General features: G+C 44.4%; 1 protein-coding gene across 13 annotated transcripts in view; it reads right to left on the bottom strand.

Moving 5' to 3' along the window:
- The window catches only part of huwe1 (HECT, UBA and WWE domain containing E3 ubiquitin protein ligase 1), a 37,185-nt gene that overhangs the window by 6,222 nt on the left and 8,833 nt on the right, over nt 1–22,130 (bottom strand). For 7 of the 13 annotated variants that reach the window (XM_084553262.1, XM_084553266.1, XM_084553267.1 and 4 more), the window contains 54 exons: nt 21,962–22,067; nt 20,908–21,015; nt 20,706–20,807; nt 20,497–20,577; nt 20,188–20,294; nt 19,589–19,784; nt 19,400–19,491; nt 19,084–19,304; nt 18,892–18,949; nt 18,593–18,769; nt 18,165–18,410; nt 17,801–17,934; nt 17,601–17,713; nt 17,328–17,507; nt 16,985–17,201; nt 16,769–16,891; nt 15,833–16,070; nt 14,663–15,097; nt 14,259–14,315; nt 13,727–13,849; nt 13,532–13,627; nt 13,161–13,430; nt 12,617–12,769; nt 12,399–12,526; nt 12,213–12,294; nt 11,883–12,059; nt 11,210–11,761; nt 10,880–11,075; nt 10,566–10,733; nt 10,324–10,472; nt 10,159–10,246; nt 9,639–9,862; nt 9,317–9,528; nt 9,030–9,212; nt 8,204–8,376; nt 7,982–8,121; nt 7,737–7,812; nt 7,526–7,624; nt 7,315–7,442; nt 7,074–7,233; nt 6,464–6,692; nt 6,160–6,338; nt 5,975–6,064; nt 5,553–5,713; nt 5,407–5,449; nt 4,336–4,704; nt 3,925–4,135; nt 3,417–3,541; nt 3,106–3,326; nt 2,593–2,984; nt 1,785–2,445; nt 976–1,681; nt 728–816; nt 82–238 (listed from right to left, as the gene is read on the bottom strand). In XM_084553262.1, the coding sequence (XP_084409388.1) occupies nt 82–238; nt 728–816; nt 976–1,681; nt 1,785–2,445; nt 2,593–2,984; nt 3,106–3,326; nt 3,417–3,541; nt 3,925–4,135; nt 4,336–4,704; nt 5,407–5,449; nt 5,553–5,713; nt 5,975–6,064; nt 6,160–6,338; nt 6,464–6,692; nt 7,074–7,233; nt 7,315–7,442; nt 7,526–7,624; nt 7,737–7,812; nt 7,982–8,121; nt 8,204–8,376; nt 9,030–9,212; nt 9,317–9,528; nt 9,639–9,862; nt 10,159–10,246; nt 10,324–10,472; nt 10,566–10,733; nt 10,880–11,075; nt 11,210–11,761; nt 11,883–12,059; nt 12,213–12,294; nt 12,399–12,526; nt 12,617–12,769; nt 13,161–13,430; nt 13,532–13,627; nt 13,727–13,849; nt 14,259–14,315; nt 14,663–15,097; nt 15,833–16,070; nt 16,769–16,891; nt 16,985–17,201; nt 17,328–17,507; nt 17,601–17,713; nt 17,801–17,934; nt 18,165–18,410; nt 18,593–18,769; nt 18,892–18,949; nt 19,084–19,304; nt 19,400–19,491; nt 19,589–19,784; nt 20,188–20,294; nt 20,497–20,577; nt 20,706–20,807; nt 20,908–21,015; nt 21,962–22,067 (10,201 nt within the window). The remainder of the gene's footprint in view (nt 1–81; nt 239–727; nt 817–975; nt 1,682–1,784; nt 2,446–2,592; nt 2,985–3,105; nt 3,327–3,416; nt 3,542–3,924; nt 4,136–4,335; nt 4,705–5,406; nt 5,450–5,552; nt 5,714–5,974; nt 6,065–6,159; nt 6,339–6,463; nt 6,693–7,073; nt 7,234–7,314; nt 7,443–7,525; nt 7,625–7,736; nt 7,813–7,981; nt 8,122–8,203; nt 8,377–9,029; nt 9,213–9,316; nt 9,529–9,638; nt 9,863–10,158; nt 10,247–10,323; nt 10,473–10,565; nt 10,734–10,879; nt 11,076–11,209; nt 11,762–11,882; nt 12,060–12,212; nt 12,295–12,398; nt 12,527–12,616; nt 12,770–13,160; nt 13,431–13,531; nt 13,628–13,726; nt 13,850–14,258; nt 14,316–14,662; nt 15,098–15,832; nt 16,071–16,768; nt 16,892–16,984; nt 17,202–17,327; nt 17,508–17,600; nt 17,714–17,800; nt 17,935–18,164; nt 18,411–18,592; nt 18,770–18,891; nt 18,950–19,083; nt 19,305–19,399; nt 19,492–19,588; nt 19,785–20,187; nt 20,295–20,496; nt 20,578–20,705; nt 20,808–20,907; nt 21,016–21,961; nt 22,068–22,130) is intronic. The other 6 variants (XM_084553260.1, XM_084553259.1, XM_084553269.1 and 3 more) reach the window with 6 other exon arrangements.

The raw sequence follows: 22,130 nt of genomic DNA, 5'->3' as shown, positions 1-22,130 counted from the left end.
CAACATAAGTAAAGAGAAACATGTATGCCCGCAAAATTGGGCATGAGAACTGGCATTTGTATATATTTGTCTATTACTGACCTATTTGTTTGCAAAGAGTGTATCCAAGGTGTCTAGCTCCACTGAGTAGCAATCTAAGAACAGTGTCTCTGGTGGAACTGTCTCCTCTAGATAACTGCAGCAGAATATTAGCCGCATCCTCCAGACCCTCTTCTGAACACGAGTGAGACGTCAACACCTTGTAAGGAGAAAAAAAAAAAGAGTTGTTAGAAAAAAAATCTGGATCATTAATCAAAAAAAAAAAATAAATACATAAAAAGTTGTGTCAATGCATCTTACAACCCATTTGATTTATTGGGTTTTCTTTTCATCTTTTATTTGTGAGCCACACAATTAAATGTGTTTCTGAAAGTGTTACAATTCAGGTATCTATTAATGCTGAGTCAGTGAAGGCCAGCATATATGTACATGTTACCGCTAAAGCATTTAAATTATTTTTCCAGAGTCCGAGTTTTAAGAGAAAATTGGACTTGAGCTTCAAGGTTCAAACTGCTGATCAGCCTCAATACAAAACTTAAGTACGATAAAACCAACAAACTAAATATGTCTTTACTCAAACCTACATATCCCATAGGTTTGCAACTTTAATTTGACGTTTTGTTCCATCAGTAGTAAGGAGAACAGTAAGCACTCTCTAAACTGGGTTTTGGAAATTGTTTCTTCATACCTCCACAGAAAGTTGAAGCTGTTTCTCTGTGAGACCAGCGGAGGCCATCTTGTCACTCTCTGTATTGCTAGTAGTGCCCCTCTGTTTTCCTGTTATACAAAAAAAAAAAAAAAATAAAGGTTAAATTAAAAGAATAAATTAATTATTTTTAAAAACAAATATATAAAAATAAGTATATCGTATACATTATATTCTCAGGAAATCTGTTACATTGTAAGGCATATTTGTCTGGAATAAATAAACGCGACCTGTTGAGATTATTCCAGTGGACGTGGGTATAGAGATTGTTGTAGAGGATGTCTGGGAGGTTGCTAGGCTTGTCCCTGAGGATGTACCCTGGGCTACAACCACTGCAGAGGCCCCTGGGACTGCCACAGCAGGCTGGATGGAGCCTACTGATGCTGCGCCCTGTGTTGTGACCGACACTGTGGCTCCTGAGCTGGCTGCCAAGTTGGGGTTGGCAGCCTGTGGGGTGGGGTGTCCAGCAGGCACCTCTGTGGCCTTGTTGTCAGGCAGGGCAATGGATATTAAGGAGAGAAGGCGCAGCAGCTTTTCAGTGAGCAAGGAGCTCCGTCTGATTACGGGGTGAGACAGCATGTTCATCAGCTGGCCAAGAGGGGATGTCTCTAAACTGAACTGGGCTCCTTCAGCCTCTGCACTACCACCCAGAGGCACCGTCTTCATTGAAGCTTTGCCCTTGCGGCTGACATTCATGTTGTCAAGCTTGACCAGCAGGTCCCAAAAATCAGTGGAGATTCCCAGAGACTGGGGAGTAACGGCAGAAGACCCCAAGGAGTTCTGGGTGTTTGCGACATTGGGGTTGTTCTGTGACTGCGATCCTGACCTAGAGCCTCCACCCCCTCCAGAGGAGCCTGAACAAAGACGGGAATCCAGGTCAGAAGATGATGCTGACAAATCCTTACACCGCTGCTGGGTAAAGTGGCTGGGGAAAACCTGGGAGGACAGACAACAAACAAAAAAGGATTTTAACTACTGTAACTTCATTTACATTATTAATGTTCTTATAGCAGAAAACAGACAACGAGTAATGTAGCACCTTAGCTAGCTGGATAAGTGTGTCCAACACATGTCGACAGACCACTGGAGCAGCTTGTGGGTGGATGTGAACAGTGGAGCCTCCACCTGCAGCACATGTAACACCTGTAGCAGCGCCTGACACTCCCCCCAGTGTTCCAGATCCTGCAGAGCTCCCAGCTGAGTGCCGGTCAGCATGCTTCCTACCAGAAGCTCGCTGAATCTGGAAAATGTTTGTCCGGCAGCCCAAGGCTGCATCCATAGAAACAGAGAGCCAGGAAAGTTGGTTGGAGCTGCGAGACTCCACCCTGTTCAGTAGCTCTAGGGAGGAAGATGACGATGAAGAAGAAGAGGATGATGAAGAGGACAAGGAGGAGGTGACAGAGCCTTTTCCTCCACAGCCTCCTTGGATACTCCTCTTGCCACGAGAGTCTTCAAGGCGTGAGGTTTCCACGCATACCTCACTCTCACTGCTGCGTTGGAGGATGGATAAGAGGCTCCGAATGACCCACCCACGTGTCTGAGAGTGGTAGCAAAGGTTCCTGAGCACACGGTGCAGACGGCTGGTGTTAAGCTTCGGCTCATCCACAAACAGCAAAACCAGCAGGCAGGACAAGGCTTCGTGGTCCAGCAGCAATCGTCCACGCAGGCGCAACAATGAGTCCACACTTGAACTGGAGGGTCTGAGAGGACAAAGGCATAACATAATTTCAGTTAGTCACTTTATGTCTATGACATGATGAAGACACATAAAAGTCATATTTCTTTAAGTGACTTGTGGATATTAAGAGTTATTTAATAACAAAATTGTTAACTAAATATCCTCTTACCTGTGGTTTGTTCCTCCCCCCATCTGAAATGTGCCTCCTCTCTGCACAGCCAGTCGGGTGTACTGTACGCCGCGATTGCTTCCTAGCCTACTGGTGAATGCTGGTGAGCGCAAGATGGCTGATAAGGCTGAAGACGAACTATGACCAAACAGCCTCTCATGCATCAGTTGCCTCTGACGTGCCTCTTGTTCTCTGCGCAATGCAGCAGCTTCAGCAGCAATGTCCGGGGGCATGACAGCCAAAACACTATCCTCCATGTCCTCTAGGACACTACGACGGAGCTCGGAGGGCAGCGTCTGAATGAAGGTGACTGGATCCAGAGGGGTGTCTCCCTGTGAAGGCTGTTGGGCTAGTTCCCTACGCTGCTGCTCTGCTCGCTGTTGGGCAAGGACCTAAGGGGACCAATGGCATGCTTAGTAAAAATACGACTTTTTATATACGACGATTTAATATCATAGATCTATATGTATAAATTGTGTCTATGAAAATCTATTTTTTTCTAACATCTCTCACCTCCTCTTGGATGGCTGGTGGCAAGGCCGCCAAGAACTCGGGGCTAACCTCTGTGACCCCTGGTCCTCCCAGCACAGGTGCAGTAGTGGAAGGCAGGCTTGTAGCAACAGGAGGACGGGAGGGTGGTCTGATGCCAAGCTGATTTTGCAGTACCTCTCTGCGGATGTCCTCAGGAAGAGCTGCCAGGAAGGAGGGATCAACACCCTCTGGCAGACTGATGCCTGCCAACACAAAAACATCACAAATATTATGAGCTGCAACAGTTAATATGGAAAAACTGCAGAAGCTAGTGTGTTAGCGATTTATTTTACCTGCAAGTGGGTCCTCGTCATCATTGCTGGTAGATGGGAGGGGCTCTTCCTGGATGGCCTGAGACTGGCTGTCTGCACTATCGCTCCTGGGCATGGTTTCCCCAGGGGATGAAACGGAAGTAGAGCTATAAACATAAAAAAAGTAGCCAAATTGATCTAAGGATCACAAAAAAAGGCAGCAGGCATTTGCACAATCCATAACCTTTCTGTATAAACATTTATAGGTATATGGCCATAATATTTAATGGAGTTGTCTGCGCTGCTTTTGAACATAAATTTGGTCAGCAACAAGGGATGATTTTATGGTCCAAGCCAGCAGAAGACAGATTTTACAGCTCTAGTTAACTCCATACTTTTGTTTTATTTCTGTTTCGTGTCCCTTCACAAAGAAGGGATCTGTATGATGGACTAAGTGTGTGAAAGTAGAAAGGGACTGTGATGATTATTTTGTTTTCCTTAACACTTTCTACCTCAGGCCACAAACAAACCAATTACCCTTTGTACTCACCCTGTCTCTGCATCTGTCTGCCTGTCAGTCAGCCCACTCTCCCCGCTGCCAGACAGCTCCTGAGACAGCTGTGTGGTCTGAACAGCGTTGGGAGCAGCTTCTTCCTGAGTGGCTGAGGCCGGGCTGCTGGTATCCATGGGTGACCCTTCTAGTTGTGACACACCAACTACTGTAGGCTCAGAGTTTTCTACGATGTCTGGACTCAGGGAGGCTGAGGAAACAAAAATGGTGAAGGTTATACATTTATGTAAATTCTATGCACTGTCTTAGATGGATGATGCGTATTTCACAGGATTCAAAACATACGTTGATAGTTTTGACCTGAATCAACAGCATTTTTTTTTTACATCACAAATGTCTGCCCTTACTGTTGGTCAGCCTATATAAATAAAGTTTTCGAAGTTATTCTACCTTCCCTGCCTTCATCCAACGCTCCTCCACCACCACCTCCTCCGACTCTCTCACCGATTGTGGGTGCCGGAGACATTTCCATCTGAGATGCCTCTGCTTCACTGTTTGGCCTCTCAGTTGCCGACAAGGGTGGAAGGCCAGCCCCTGCCAAAGCAGCCAGTGAGCTGGCATGCGACTCGGCCAGCAGCAGGTCAGCAATTGGCTGGTGGACCTGCTGACTAATCGCAGTCTCCAGGGAGACTAGGGCCTGTTCGTGAGGAGCAGGTGTGGTGGGAGTGACCTCTCCAGATGGAGGAGCAGTGAGGAAGCCCTCCGAGACCCTGGGTGGGTTCAGGCATGACACCGTACCAGCCTGAGCCTGTTCACCTTCTGCAACATCCAGACAGAAAACTTATGTGAAGACAGGGACAGAGATTTTCTACATACTTTGTTTCATTGATAAGACACAGATTACAAGTCATTCACAAAATGCGTATCTTTACAATATTTAACAATTATAGAAAACAATGTCCCTTTACCCAACGCAAAGGCGTAAAACAAACAAAACAGCAACATATTAATTAGACGTTGATTCACTTTTTACATAGATGCCACAGGCCTCCAGTGAGGAAGGCAGTAAGTTGTATAGTTATCTCCTGAACGGGGTGCACAATCCTGATCCCCAACAACAACACAACTTACTACCTCACCACAACACAGGCAACTGCAAAAGATGCGTTATATTATCTTGTATTCACTGTAACATTGTACACCTGACACAGAATGTATATATAAAGAATAAGCACTGTACATCAGACACTTTGCGTTTGATCAAGTTAAGACATTTGCTCCCTTCCAAATGATGTCGAGATGGTATGGCGTTGCCATAAGAAAGACAGTAGACTGTATAGTTATCTCCCAGATCTGGTGTGATCCTAAAACTATACAAACTACTACCTCATCCCACAGCACGCACAGCAAGACGGCTGCTGGCCTCTGGGTGCCCTTCACCGAGTTGTCCAATCCAGACAGCTTAAGAAATTTTTACACCGAGACAGACACAACAACAAGAAAAGAAAAGAAGAAATGTACCTGCAGTGTTTTCTGCACCATTAACTGTACCCAACCCAGAACCCTGTGGACAAAATAATAGTAGACATTAGCAAAAACTGAACACGTCTGCCAAAAGACACCGAGACGTCCGTGTTTAAAAACAATAAACACTAATATCTGCAAACCTGTAGGCTCTGTTCTCTGGTCTGCTCTGCTCCAGAGGCCCTCCTCTCATTCTGCTTAGATTCCTCCTCCTCAGCCAGCTGCCTCCTTCTCTTCTCCCGTCGCTCCTCCAGTTCCTCATCTCTGAGACTCTCCAGATGCTGCAGGATAGGCACTTTCACCACTGAAACCAGACACAAAAGATGAAACAAAAGAAAGCAGCACAATAAATATAAAAGCACACAGCAGTGGTTCTGTTCGCACACAAACTTCATCAGGCACTACAAATTATAACAAAGCTACCTGAACTTCTTACTATAATAGTCACTTGTGATCCAGTTATCAGAAATGTAATATTGCCAGTTTATTCATAAAAAAGGATATGAACCCATTCAAATGTTTTTCTTATGAGTTAAATTTACTGCCATTCTAAATATTAACTTACCTGCAACACAGTCGTGCATACTCTCAGCATCCAGCACTTTACACTCATCTGTCCATCTAGTTAAGGCAGTGGGAATACTAGAGAGGGTGCCTGGAAAGACAGAAATAAAAACCATGTTAGGAATTCAGGACAATAGTTATAAACAGTGAAACAATGACAAACAATAGCCCATTGAAGGCGTTTACCTGCTTGTCCCCCAGTACTGCTCTGCTCATGGAAGAAGTCATCCAGCAACTCATCATCAGAACGAGCGATGATGTGCACATCCTCATTTCCAACCAAAAGGCGGGCACGCCCACGGGACTGCAGAGGCAGAGAGCTGGACAGCTGTAAAATGTCAGCTGCTGCACTGGGACCCAACAATCTGAATACGGGAGTAGAGGAGAACAAATATTTTAATTATCACACAAAGAAAGAAAGCTGGTGAACAAAATGGTGCAAAACAGAAGTGTTCTTTAATGTAGCCAAAAAACACAAACGTGGTTTTACCTTTGCAAGATGAGAGGAGGGTTAGGCTGGCGGTTGCCTGGGTAATGGACATGGATGGTGTGTCCACTGTTAGCAGTGAGCTGGCGCAGTGTTCGTTGGCTGCGACCCATGCCCTGTGCCAGGCGGCTGCTAGTGCCTGCCACACCTAGGGTGAGGGAACCGTGGTCAGCATGGCGCACCATCAGTGGGTGGGAGCTAGGGATGTTGCCTGGGGAGGGAGGGATGTCAGCTGATAGGAAAAATAACAGAAAACAGTAGGCAGACATTAGGGGGAAAGCTCTGGCACAACCCCAAGTAATGTTTATGAAAATGATCTTTATGAAAATGTTTTTATACATCATCTATTTGGATTTTTAAATATATAACTTAAACTTTAAGTGAATGAAGCAAGTAATGCCACCGAGGAGTAGATGCAGACAATCAAATATATTCCAACAGACATTGTTCAGTTACATATATGACGGTTAATACTGTGTGTATAAAAGATTAAAGGCATGTACAAAATTAATAGGAACTTGATTTCAAATCTGTTCTTTAAAACAGTCAAATGTGAGATTGTGGGGTATTGAGTGAGAACTTCCAACAAACAATAAATATAAGATCTGCTTACCGTTGTTGGAGAACATGTTGTCAAACTCTATGATGAGGTCATCATCCCTGTCAAACCTTTCAAAGCGGATGTGTGGTGCGGCATTGATGTCAGGGAAGTCTTCATCCAACTCCATCTCTGAACCTTCATCATCATCATCCTCATCTCCTTCTTCATCATCCTTCAGGAACAGTAGCGGACATGAGTCTCAAGGACAAGCAATGAAGGTTTCTTTCAGGAACTTCACTGGGTTAATCAATACCTGATCCTCCTCCTCCTCTTCTTCCTCTTCCTCCTCTTCATCCTGGCTGTCTTCATCATCATTGCTACCACTAGAATCTTCCTCCTGTGTGTGCTCCTCATCCTCTGGTTCCAGGATGTTCATGGAGTCTGTTGGAAAAGAGGAACCCAGTCAATATCTTAACTAAGAATTAGTATTCCTCATGTTAAACACACTGCATTCGCAGTCTTACCTTCGCGGTTGGCCTGAAGAGTGGATGCTTGGCTAATATTGGAGGGGGCCTCATCCATCAACACATCCTCCTGAGATTCATCTTCACCGCTGCGTCCCACTGATCGACATAACAGAAAACAAGTTAGACAGCAGCTCTGGGGTTTCTTTCCCATTAACAATACAAGACGTGTCCAAGCAATGGGACCCTAATTGAATAAACAGTGGCTTACCTATAATTGTGCTGTTGACAGTGCCAGCATCTCTCTCCAACAGCTCATCAATCAGATCCACCAACTCATTCTCCACCTACAAGAACAGGAAATGATATACAAATGCATTGTCAATCACCAAATGGACATAATCCAAGAACTAAATTTTCTAGCTTTGTTTTTTCATCTTCTATGTTATAAATCCAATATGATGATGAAGACATATGGGGAAATGTTACTTGAGTGCATAATACTGTGTTATTCACCTGCATAGCTTGTGTGCTGAGAACCTCTGGCTGACCAGCAATGACAACAGTGTCTCCCTCTGTCTCTCCATCCATCAGGTCGCTGTCTGTTCCCTGTACCCTGTGGCTGCCATCCACTGGCTCTGCCTCACCAGACTCTCCTGAAACAGTTGCCACACATCAGCAACAGACATTTGGAATCATGTGGAGTGTTGAAGCATCTCATCTGGCTCATGTGAATACCTTGGTCCTGAGTGTTGCTGTTGCTGTCCCTGGCAGTGCCCACAGTGTCATGTTCTGCCTTGCTCTTGCTGGAGCCTCCTTTGCCCCCAAACAGACTGCTGGGCTGGTTAACAATGCGTGACAGAGTCTCCAGAGGCTTCAGGGCAGCATTCACTGTGTTGGCCATGTTTGGACTAAAGCAAATGATGCAAAAGGAAGATTAAGGAGAAATTTTACACTGATTTTATACAACATTTTTTTGTTTTCAAAGCTGAATTTTATTTTAAAATAAATCAACTTAAATCCGAGGTCCAACTTTGTCACAATACTCAAGTCAACTTGTTTACTAAACAGTAAACCAGATAACCAGTAATTTGTCATATGGAAAGCCAAAGTTCTAAATGTACTCTGCAATGTGTGTTTAGATTTCCATGTTGATCTACTGCGGTTTGAACTGAGCTTCCTTCATGATATCAAAGGTTTCCTGGGGAACTTAAGTTCTACTAGTTCTACTATGCAACAGTCTCTCTGAGTCGGTCTTGTCTTTTTAGCTTTCACACAATAACAGACGAGCATGTGTTCCCATGCTGGTGGCAGAATGAACAGCAATACACCGATAAAAGACCTACTGCTAATAAACATGCACGTTAACGAAGCAGGGTTTAAAATAAGCTCTGCAATTGTTTTATGAGCAAGAAAATACCACTACAATTCCTCAAGGATGCAAACAGTGCATTTTGGTGAACAACGCTGAACCTACACTGAACATTTACTTGTTAGTTTTAACTACGTGGTGCTTTTACCTGACCATGCCACATTAAATTTAATTAATAGTGCAATCACATACCTGGACAGGTCCAAGCTATGAGGAACACGGGCCAGGTCGTTGACCAGTCCTTTCTTAAGAAAGAGCCTTATGATATTGTTCATGCCATTATGTTGAGTCTTGGCTGCTGCCGTGCTGTAGAAACTGGATGTTGAGGGACAGGATTCCATGATGGTGCTGATGATGCACATCACTGCCTGAAGCCTGTAAAATGGTATCAGGAGGGAGAATGGGTTTGTATAGTTACAAATAAATAATCAAACAATGGTCATATCATCAATATCAGGTTTTATTTTTACACCATTTACCTGGCATGTTTTTCAGCACCTTCCGCCATTGCTAGTGCTCGACTCAGAGCAGCCTTCACCTCATTCACTAGGGCCACCTGAGCATCAGTGCCTGTGCCAGCTGCTGCCAGGCTGGCTAAGAAGAGACGTGCCAAAGCTGGGGTGTCCTTGTCCTCTGAATTTTGGGTGTGAGGCAGCAAGTGGTCGAGTACAAAGGCTAGAACACTGCAATCCTGTTGGGAAATAGACAGGTCAAACAGGGTTAAGAGAAAGAAGTGATGATCTTAAAGGCATGGCAGTACAGAAGTGTGAAAGCTGAAAAATCTTTTGCCTAACTACCCACCTCCTTAATGAGCTCGGACTGTCCAGCGGTGTAGCAGTAGGACGCAATTAGTGTGGCGATGCCCACATAGGAGCGCACCAGTTCAGCCAGCAGTCTCAGGATGGTGGAGGTAGGCATCAGAGGCTTGCTTGCCTTTACTTTAGCTGCTTTACCCTCATCAGAGCTGGTACTCTTCTCTCCCTCTTGCTCCTTCTTCTCCTCTCGCATCTCTTCTGGTGTGGAGGCTGAGAAAATCACCAAAACGGAATAGGTTATTGCCTGACTCATCAATATCAATGTTTTTGTGTTGTATTTTGCACTGAAAATAAGAAAATGTCATCACAGCAAATATACCTCATCCTCATGAAATTATTGGTGCTCTAGAAAAAGCTGAATTGTAATGAAAACTATAGACGGACTATGGGACCTGTTGACAGTCTTTTGTCACTAACAGTAAGACTGACAGCTCGTCAAGGTATATGATGAAAAATTACTGAAAATTTGTAAAGACTTTCTTTACTAGTGGTTAAAAAAAACTCACCTTCTCCTTGTGGTGTGCCAGACTGGGAAGACTCAGCGACACCTCCATCAGCAGCGAACACTTGAGCCTGAGAAGAAGACATGCGGCTCTATTATTGAATAAGGAAATGACAAACATCATTTCTATGAATCAAGCTCAACACGATTACTTTTCATTGAGACTCACATTGATATGGAATGCAGACTGGGAGTCAAAGTCGCTTCCCTGACGCGTGAGTCGGTACTGCTGGTAAACATCATCACCCACATCCTGCAAAATCTGGCACAGGTCTTGACCACCAGGCACAGCTGTAGCACGTTCTTCTGGACGTTCAGCTGTGACATACACAAACAGAGCCGAAATGTTAAAATAACCTAAAATTTCCATTGAAATCATACATAAATCCTTCAAAGGCATAGTCGTCTTACGTTCTTCAGGGGCATGGTAGGCAGCCAAAGCATTGAGCATGTCATAGATGACCTCCTTGATAGTGTCAGGGATAGAGGGTAAGGGAGAAAGTTTGAGAGGAGTGGTCTTCACCAGCTGCACAGCATTGGGCCCCTTAATTCGAAGGTTCTCAAACTCATCATCAGAAGCTGTAGAAACAGGAAAGTGTGAGCTTTTACATGACTGAACATCTCAATCAATCTGTCAGGTTTACAAAACTAGTAACTTCAAATGTAACTTGCCAGGGTAAACTTTAAACATATATTCATATACTGGAAAATGTTTGCACACTCACTTGTGCCAGCTCCACGGGGTGCAGGCAGAGCAATGCGGACACAATTGCTGGCAGTCTCAGCAAAGCATTCAGGGTTACGGCAGGCAGCAGGGCCCAGGACTCGAAGAATATAATTGATTTCTCTGGAACCAAGGCTGCCTGACACCACTCCTGAGGTTGTACTACCAGCTCCGCTGGTCACAGCTGACCTCACCACCTACAGCAAAAGATTGTTGATTTGTTTAAGTTATAAAAACACATATTTGGCAAAAAAAACCCAAAACAAAACAAGATTTCAGTCTCTTCATATACTGTGAGCTCCATTTAAACTGTCTGAAAGCAGACTCTAACCTTTTCCATGGTGTGGCGCAGGGTGGCTGGATCTTCTATGATGTGTCTGAAGAGCAGAGTAACAAGTGGGGTGAAGCCGTTGAAGCCAGAGCTCTGCGTCAGCCCCAAAATCATCCGTGTGCTCTTCAGTTCAGCAAACATCATTGCATAGTGGTGATTGCGTGTAAGGCGTAAACACAGACGCAGCGTGGCATGGAGGGTGTCTGGGTCCACAGGAACACTAATCATACTGACACAAGCCCGAATAAGAACAGTGGTCATGTCCTCGGTCAGGCCCTGTACGACAATATCAGCTCCTTGAGAGTAGTCAGGCTCCAGGGAGGCCGAGGGACCGGAGGTGGTCTCCTTCAGCTGGCTGGAATCCTCCTTGGGAGCACTCATCTCCACTGCTGCTCCTGAGTCTAGGTCAGTCTGGGTTTCGTCCACTTTGCCCCTGTCTCCCTCTTCTCTTTCAGAGTCAGTGACACTACCAGTCTTAGAAGGCTTGGGAATGCGAGGCACCCTCTGGACAGTCAACATCACTGGCCTTCTATTACCAGTCTCTTCATTTACCTGTGTGATAAAGTGGTTTTAGTCAAACAGAAAGGGACAGAAAACTCCAAGACAATCATTAATTTTATATTAACACCATTATTGGTATTCTCTGGCATTAATAAAAAATTCATGCATATACCTGCACCATGGTGTTAAACTGCACAGTGTATCTACGGCGCCCAGCTGTGAAGCGGACACTGCTTTCCCCAGCCCTCCATGCTGAGTCAATGGTACTGTTATTGGATGCACTGTAACTGCACCAACGGCCTGAGCGGTCATCAAACCAGCGCCAGTTATTCCCATTGGGCTGCAGGTACTAAAAGCAAACCGAGACAGACCCTTAGTCTTCACACACATAAATCCACACATCCATACATGCCTGCCTATTCCCATTAGTGTCGAGGTGTACCCATTTTCTTTGAGTATAATACTCGACTAATACAATCTGCATCTATGGCTTGTTTTCTACCTTGTTCATTTGTTCTCTGCGCTTTGAAGAGACTGCCATCTTCTCATAGAAGTCAATGATCAACAGTACTGGTGTAATCCATCTGTAGAAAAAACAAAGTTATTGCTTTATAGCAAACATATCAAGGCCCTCATGATGAAAAGCTGATGTAAAGCGTGCAAGTAAAAAGATGTGTGTCGGGCTTACTTTGGTGTCTGGATGTCTTTGTGTTCTTTGGCTGCTTGTAGACAGGGCTGCACCACTTCAAGTAGCTTAATTAGTAAATCAAGAATCCCACTGTTCTCCACCACTCTTGCACCTAACAGTTTCAGTTCCTATTGAAAGACAAAACAATAAATTATTGTATTGGATAAATAAAAAACAAACAAACATTTGTCCCTGCATGACTGAATAATATCTGTTACCTCGAAGAGCAACGTGAGCAGCAGAATTCGTGTTGCCAGCTTGGAGGCCTGGGGCAGTGTGGCCATCTGTCTGCACCACTCAGACACTGTCTTTGTGTCACTGGTAGTAAGGGGCTCAGCTGCCTTAATTAGCACGTCTGCTGCCTCCCACACCTACACACACACACACACAACATGCACACAATCAGTTTTGCATAGGCATACAACTTTGTATGGTCGGGAACATTTAAACCTCAGGGATTTAAAGACGATTTGTAAAGATGTTTTCACAGTCACTTGCAATAAAAACATTCAAAATTGCTCAGAGAGCTGTATTAGCATTGTATTGAAATCTAACAACTTTAAATTTATATTTAGGCTATGAATATAACTTCCAAAGTTCTTCCAAAGCTGTAATATAAGGACCTTAAACGTATATGTCAACAATACAACAGAACATAGGAAACAGGAATTAACTTATCATCCATGCCCCCATACGTCACTGAATCTTAAGTCTAAATCATGTACAGAGAACTGCAATATCAACAAGCATTTATCCACTGACCTGATGGACAACTTGGCCCAGGATCAGGTCCCTGTACTCTGGGCCACTCCTCTTGATGGCAGTCATGAGCAAGTCACAGAGTCTGTAGACCGTGTCAGGAAGCTCATCCAAAAGATGGAAGCAGCCTGGCAGCATGGCGTCAGTGAAGGCATGCAGCTCCTTGGGATCCAGGGGCTCAGCCTCCATGAAGCGCTCCAAGCAGCGTGCCTCTTCCTCTTCTGCCCGCTCCCTGGCTCTCCTGTCTTCCTCCTCACGCCGACGTGCTGCTTCCTGATAAAGCGAAAGAAAAAAAATCTCTTAGCTACAGTTCATTCATTAGATTTCACTTCACACAATGCTTTTTGCATAAAACTAAGCAGCAAGTTACACACCTCAGGAGAGTCAGAACGCTGCTCCATGCTGACCTCTTGCCCGAGTGACATGGCAATTGCCCTCATCATCTGGTCCTCTTCAGACATAGTCAGATCCTAGATGGAGCAAGACCAAACATGTCAGCTGCCTGAGTTTGACTCATGAAAATAAAAAAGAGCAAGTGTTTAAGAAGCATGTAGTATAAGAATACTTACTCTGACTGCGCCACCGAGAAGCGGTGGAGGGTGCGTAAGCAGGTACTCTGTGGCCTGCTCCATGGTGCTGGTGTTCAGCAGGGCCTCCATGGCGTGCTCTCTTGAGAAACCCATATCCATCAGCTGAAACAACACACAAATGAGATGACTCCATTATTGAAGTGAAACTAAAATAATTGGGGGGGACTGGTGCTCACGAGACTTAAATGGTACCATGTAAGGTAAGGGATAGTCAAAGACAATTATCTTAACGGATCAGGATACATGTCATCACTTACTTGTCTTCAATTCCTTTTTGAATCATAAATAAGAGGCCTCTACACACAACCTCTTATCTCTTAAACCCCCAATCGAACCTTTTTTCCCTTTTACTATAATATTCTGTCTGGAAAGGTGTGAATAATGCAACAATTTGGTCCTCATTTCTCTCTCAGTGTCCTCATTCAATCAGTCCTCCCTATCCTCCATCCTAGCTCTATCCTTTATTCCACCTCTTCTGTCAATTTCTCCCCCTCTCTGACGGCTCTTATACCTGCTGGAGATGCTGCTGGTGGACCTGTGCGTGCCTCTCTCTCCCTCTGCATCTTCCCTGTCATAAAACAAATGGTGGCCCAGGATTCAGTGCATGCAGAATATGGGGGAGACTGGTAAATACAACACCTCTGTTCAAGTTTAGTAGTGGCATTGCTACCTGAAAATACTGAAAGTACTGAAGACCACTTGGTCAAACCATAGCTGGTTAGCAGAAGAAGCTGCCAAACACCAGACAATTCAAGAAAAAAAGCACACATATATGATTTGCTCCTGGACTATTAAACCGAATAACCCACAGCAGCAGCGTGTCATACATGACAACATTCTATTAGTGATAAAAAGTGAATAAAATAAATAAATAAAAATAGCATCCGCGTCAGAAAGACCATTTTACCCACATACCTGTGTGAGCTGAGCCTGGTTAACCTGCGGCTCTCTGCGAGGCGTGGAATTAGTAGAATCCTCAGCTGATCCTGATCCTGTTCCACCTCCTGCTGCGGCTGCTGCTGCGGCTGCTGCTGCGGCAGCTGCTGCTGCTGCTGCTGGCCCTGGCGACGGCCCCGGCCCCGGCCCTGCAGAAGGTGTTCCACTGACTGCTGGTGCCTCTCCACCTGCTGAAGATGCACTCGGGGCTGCGCTGGGTGCCAAAGAACTTGCTGGAGCCGCCTCATCATCCGGGCGCACTGTACCCTCTCTCTCTTTAGCCAGGCGCTCCTGGATAACTGGCTCCCCTCTTAATATGTGGCAGAGGATGGCCAGCATGGATTCAGCCATGCGGCCGCCATACACCTTCAGGGGCTTCCTATTCCACAGACTGCGGATGCAGCTGAATGCAGCCTTGATGAAAGAGAGATTGTGTTACAATAATACATTAATGAGGCATTAATGAGACATACAGTATAAACAGTTAAATGACAGTTTGTTGTTTAACCTTTGCTTGTTTCTGAAGAACTTAAACCACTTAAACGCCACACGTGAGTAATCGACTTTCTACGCTGATTAAAAAAAATAAACAAATAAAATCACTTTTCTTATCTGAGGGCAGCAGTAGACTCTATAGAAGTGTTGTTGCTAATTAACTATAGTGAATAGTGCAGATCAATAAAAAATATATTAACCAATGATAAGAAAACGTCTTGTCAATTTATTGTAATGTCTAGTTCCACCACTAGGTGGAACCTTCTGCTGTTTATTGGGATGGAGCTCTGCTGACCACCCAAAAGGGCTGCATTTTCCTGCCTTCCAAAGAGGAAAAGGGTAACTCGTTGGCTGATTCTGATCGTGTCGTTTTTATTGAATGCAGCAGGATCAAGTCATGAAAGACCTTTTGAGTTATTCCCTGGAGACTGTCTGGTTTATATAGCTGTCTGGAACACACACTAAAGCCAACCTCGCATCTTCAACAAATGTCAAGACAGCAGTGGTGAATCGACGGCAATAATGAATTTCAGTGGTTAAAAATATGTTCTATGCCTTTTTTAACCCCATTCATTACGTATGGTTAATGACATATTTCTTGTTAAGCGGGCTGAATGTTAAACTAGGAAATTTGCATCCCAAGCAAATACTGACCTTCTGGGTTACTATAAGAAACCGGAGGGCGCTGAACTGGGGCATGGTGGGTGTGACGCCCGGCATTTTAGCTGGCAGGGAGTGGGGTGAGTCCAACACAGTGCTTGGATTAACCATCTTTTCCACCAGCATCAACCAGGCATCCAGAAACTCCCCTGTCCCATCAGGTAGATCAGTATGTTCCAAACCCTCAGACACAGGTACTTTACCACCCATTGACAGGGCCCAGTTAAATGTCCTGCACAAAAAACAAAACACAATCAATGAAAGTTCCACACTGTCACCAATTATTAGCCTTGCCACCAAATCACGCATTCGCTGTGGTATTGTTTCAATAAGCTTCTGCAATGTCACAAGATTTATTTCCATCCAGTGTTGCATTAATTTTTCACCAAGTGGTCAGACTCTCCCATCATCAATACAAGATTATTGATGATTAGAGAGTCTGATCACTGTGCAAAGCCTTCTCCAGCACATCCTAAAGATTCACAATGGGGTTAAGGTCTGGACTCTGTGGTGGCCAATCCATGTGTGAAAATGATGTCTCATGCTCCCTGAACCACTCTTTCACAACTGGAGCCCGATGAATCCTGGCATTGTCATCTTGGAATATGCCCGTGAACATCAGGGAAGAAAAAAATCCATTGATGGAATAACCTGGTCATTCAGTATATTCAGGTAGTCAGCTGACCTCATTCTTTGGACACATAATGTTGCTGAACCTAGACCTGACCAACTGCATCAATCCCAGATCATAGCACTGCCCCCACAGGCTTGTACAGTAGACACTAGGCATGATGGGTGTAACAATTTGCTTAGTTAAATCCAGGTGGCGACTTTTTTTTGGTTACAGTTTTGGACATATTACTCTGCTCACTTCAAGTACTTTTTGATCTTCAAATGCATATGATGAATGGGGCATAGGGCAGGACTCACTCAAATAAGGCATCATGTCCTCCAGAGCAAAAGAACTTTTGCAGCATGAGGTGGTAGGGATATTTCCTCTCATCAAACAGCATGGGAGATGTGAAGCCCACTGAGCAGATGAAGAAAGTCAGCCTGCCAGGTAAAAAAGAAAAAAAAAAACATCCAATATGAAGTACGAGTACCAAGTACATATTAGCAATATCAGTGATAGCTGTCTGCCCTTACCTAAAGCGAGGGGTGGGTGTATAGGGAGGGGGCTGCCAACTGAGACCTTTGGTGAGGAGCTTAGTGAGGGCAGAAGCAGTAGCCCGTGCAGCAGGAGTGGGGGTAGTGCCTGTGCTTGTGGCATGATGAGAGCGACGCTGGCGCACTGGGGAACCCACACACAGCTTTACTAGCAGACCGAAGAGCTCCGCCAAAGCCCTGCCTAATCGTGATGAAGCTGTAAAGGCAAAAGGCAAGAGGTTGGTGAGTGAATTAAGTCATGTTTTAAGACGCACTTTTAAAAAAATGTATCAGTTAAAAAACTAACAACAACTTAATAAATGTGGTACGCAAATTATCTCACCAGAGAGCAGGGGCTTAATTTGTTTGATGCGGGTGGCCATAGCTGGGGTAAGTTTAGACTTGGCCTTAGGGTCCGTTGCAGAGGGTTCGTCTGTCTCCATGGGAGCCAAGGTGTCCCCGTCTAGACCCATGCCTTCCAACAGACCACTGGCAGATGAATCCACAGACACCGCCTCGGATTCTAATGCATTAAGTTAGGCGAGACTTGATTTGTTAGAAATACTTTCCAGGCATATTGAGGTTTTTAGTGAACAAAATTAAACGGTTATATTACCATTTCTCCTAGATCCAGAGGCTGTGGCTGCTGCAGTGCTGCCAGATGGCTTCTCCTCTTTGGGCACCAATTTCTGCATGTCAGCCTGGCCAAACTCACATCCTGGAGGCAGACTGTTGAGCACAGGCAAGAGGTGTTATGAGGGATAAAGACAGCTGACTGCAAATTTACAAAAAGGGGGAAAAGGATAAGAGATTCACCTGTTAGGGGTGCAAAGGGACAGCAGCACAGTACTCTCCCACACCAGAGAGCAATAGAGCTGACTGAGCTTGTTGAGAACACTCAAGCCCAGCTGGGAGCCCCACTGGTTGACTGAGATTGCTCTGATCTCACTCTGTTCAGAAAAAAACAGAAACCATTAGAACTGCTCATAAAATGTCATATTAACAACTAAAGAGGAAACAATAAACCAGAGCAAGAGCCAAAACAGTTCTCATCGAATACTGACGTGTCAAAACTTCCCAACTCTAACTTACACACCACGATGTAGCAAATATAGCAACTTTGAGTTCAACTTTATGAAAAAGGGGTTGTCAAAATAGTAGAAAGTACATCTGTATTTACCTGTCCTACTCTGCAAGTATGGACAAACATGAGGATGTAGGCATGCGCTGCAGTAAGAGCATGTAGGAGCGGCGTAGCACGAGCTGACAACGTGGCATCGGTGACGTGTCCCGCGTTGGCCAGTTCTCTGAGAAGCACAGACCCACCAGGCACCTCAATTGGTCGATGAAGTGGCTCCAGAGAAGTCAGAATACTGTCCAGTTGGCACAAGCCCTCCTGGAGTACCTTAGGCTCGTGTGAGAGTGTCTATGGGGAAGAATTAAAATTAAAATCGAATGAACTCTTTAGGTTTCACAGCAACAAAAGATTAAAATGAATCTGTAGGCTCAGTGTGATAGTAAGATGGATCATAGTCGTGTCATGATTATGGTGTGTCATTCCCAAACAAAACAAAACGAAATCCCAAAAGTGATATTTTTTGTGCTCACCAGTATGGACTTGCAGACTCCAGCTACAGCCTGGCAGGCAGCCGAGGTGGGGAAGTCTATGGGCAAGTTGGGCAGGCCGAGAATAGAGACAAGAGGCAGCAGCCCCTTCTGGTTGACAAACTCCTGACAATGGTCGTCTGTGGTGTTGTTGCTTAGAATGGATTCTACAAACTTCATCTGGAAAACATTTCCATAACAAATTAATGACTGAACTGAGAAGGTAGTTGATTCACAACAGCTTGGAATATTTCACAACATAGCCAAAACAGTACTCATGCTGTTCAAGAATCAACACTTACCACATTCAAAATATAATCCATTAGAGGAATTGGTATCCGTTCCTCAGTGCCTACCACCCTGGAAGAATCCACACATAAAAATGTCAACAACCAACTAAAGTATTCAACATTTAGTCCATTGACTTGGAAAAAAATTAAATGTTTAGAAAGAGTTGTTTTTCTGTTCTATGTATTATGAACTCAGCGTCATACAGTTCAAGTGGCACTGACTGTCTGTTGCTCTCTGGTTCCCCCTGCTGCTGGCTGAATGTGTGGAGGGCCTCCTCTTCCTCTTCATCCTCACTTGAAGCTTCTTCAGCTGCGTGGCTGGAACGTGCAGGTGGTGCTGCCACAGTACCATCTGCTTTCTGGATAGATGGTTTCTGGCAGATGTACTCAGGAGCTCGACCTAGGTTGCAGATCTCCTCCAGTAACTGTTAACAGCAATTCAGCTTTAATTATTCTGTACAAGTATGGGATGAAGCTTGAAACAAGTCTTTTGAAATCATAAAAACAAAAGGTCAATCACCTTAATAATAGCAGTCGTAGCATCTGTCTTCAAAGTGGGCTGGTGTCTCATGAGCTCATCAACAGCACTGCCCAAGTTGGATGCCGTGTCACCTGAAGCCAGACAGAGAATGGAACCCAAATGTCATCTACTCAGATATGTTCCAAAGGTGAAGATCTAAATAACACAGCACAAAACAGACCAACTCACCCAAAGGGTCAGAGCTACGCCGCCGTCGCATTGCAGGCAGGTAGTCAGGGGACAAAAGCACTTTGAAGAGGCGCTCAAAGGGCTGGCACTGAACGAAGGAGTGGAGGCCTCTGGCATTCAGGCAGAGGGCACTGAACACATTGGGGAGAGAACCCAACACCTCACGGGTAGCAGGAACCTGGAAAACAGAGCAGAACTATGACCATTTTCACGAGCAAGAAGTCATTAAGTTGTATTTTCCAAATACAATACTAAATCTGTCTGGAATCCTTTAACACAAAATTTGAACGAGATGCATTACAGCAGCATCATGGTGTTTACAAAAGATGCCAGAACTGTGGTCAGACATTTGACCACAAATCAGTGGTTGGTCTTTGCATGCATGGGTCTTGTTTTCCGCACATATTTTTGTTCATCAGGATGTGATGGATGTTATAGTGTAAACAGTTTACTCAATTTCAAGAATATTATGCACAGATCTGAATCGTGACAACTCTAAAAATCAAATCCAGTACAACTGCTGTAAGGCATCAGAGACAAGAAAAAAAAAAGAGAGACAAAACTAAAAACAAATATACAGGACATTGTTGGAAACTCACGTCTTTGATGAGTAGGGCATGCAACATGACATCAGTGAGACCATTATCCTGCAGGGAGGAGAGCAGGGATGGCTCCTGGAACACAAACACCGTCACCACCTCGGTCGCTATGTCCCAAAAAGACGAAGACAAGAACAGGAGGGGGAAAAACAAATCACAATTTGAAACACAAACATATCAACATAACATTAATAAAGCAGACAGTGAAATGTTAAATTCACATTCCCCAGATGACATACATTTTAATAAGACACAATTTTTGCATCTGTGCAATTCGCTCAAAACAGGCTTTTCTAAAGCATTACTCACCGAGGAGGAACAGTGAAGGGCCATAATACTCTGCATTGCTGATAATGTGCTTGAGTGAGGTAGGCAAGGACCCATCCATCACTAGGAAAAATAAGAGTGCACAATACACATTAACCAATACCTGCATAATGAACATATGTAATCAAGATTAGACAAGACCCTTGATCTTGAATTAATCTGAAGTGAGAGGAGAGGAGCCCACGACTCACCGTGGCGGATGCCATCAGAAAAGGCAGGGTCCTGGATGGCTTTCTTCAAGAAATTTAGCATCGACTTTAACAGAGCTGCCCTCTGGGGGATGCACTGCATTCCTAGAGAGATGGAGGTTAGAGTGATGTCAGAGTACACGTATTGACAAGGTGACAGGTAGTTTTCTTTGTGTGTGTGTGTGTGTGTGTGCTGTGTTTGTACCTGCACGAGGTGCGTTTGCAGTGCTGCTCTGTGCTCTGTGGTCTCCCTCTGGTCTGGAAGAAGAAGATGTTGATGGTCCAGGGCTGCTTTCCATGGCAACTTCTGACACTGTGAAAGTCCACAAAGTTGCCAAATCAACACAACAGCCAGAGGAATATTTGTAACTCTGCAACACAGGCAAATAACCTACACTCAATAACCACTTTATTACTACCGGACTTAAACAAAACGTTCATTTTAGTTCCTGGTTCATGTTATCAGTACAACATTTCTACAGATTTCTGAGCAGCACATTTGTGTTGCAAATCATCTTTACCCAGAGCTGTTCTATTATATTCAGATATGGTGTGTGGGAAGGCCTCGAGGCAACTCTTGCATTGCAACATGGTGAATTATTGTGTTGGATGTAGACAACAGAAGATGGGTAAATTGCAAACATTAAGGGATACAAATTTTAAACAATACTAGAATGTGCCCAGAAAGGACTCCCCACACTTTAACAATACCATTAGCTTTTACTATTGACACAGGACAGGCCAAATTCTGACCATATTGGCATTCTGCAAGCCTGAACAAAAACTGAGAACCAGAAGTAGCATTGTCTCGCCTTCTAACTGTCTGGCTTTGGTGAGCCTGTACCCTCGGTTCCTCCAAACTTGGTCTACTGCCGTTGTAGCTCATACTTTGCAAGGCTAAATGTGTGATACATTCTGAGAGGTGTAAGCAGGGCGTAGTACTGCCACCCGCTAGAACCAGTCTTTCACATTTGACACCTTTTTTTTTGTTTTAGATGCAATTTTTTGTAAACATTAGAGATTGTCATGTGTAGAAATCCCGGAAGATTAACGGCCATGCCATAGTAAAAGTCACTGAGATTATTTTATGATATTTAACCTCAACTAAAGCCCCAGATCAGTAGCTGCTTGGCTCTCTATATCTTGCTGCTGACTGAATAATTGCATGATAATAATGAGCAGATATAGGTGTTCCTTATAATGTGATCAGTATATTCCTGCAAACTATGATGATCAGACGATTCCATGTTTTAACTTACTCTCCATGTCTGTGTCCATGTCCTCAGACTCCACAGTTGCACTAGGCCTCTGAATCTTTGGCTTGATGACAAAAGGGCACTCTTTCCTTGATAGGTCCACCTCATGCTATATATTTAGAAAGTGATCGAGAGAGGAATGAATGAACGCAGACATTTCAGTGACTGTACA

This window comes from Chelon labrosus (genome assembly GCF_963514085.1).
Source record: "Chelon labrosus genome assembly, chromosome: 10".
NCBI lineage: Eukaryota > Metazoa > Chordata > Actinopteri > Mugiliformes > Mugilidae > Chelon > Chelon labrosus.
The sequence above is the reverse complement of the archived record's forward strand: the minus strand, read 5'-3'. Positions and strand labels throughout refer to the sequence as shown.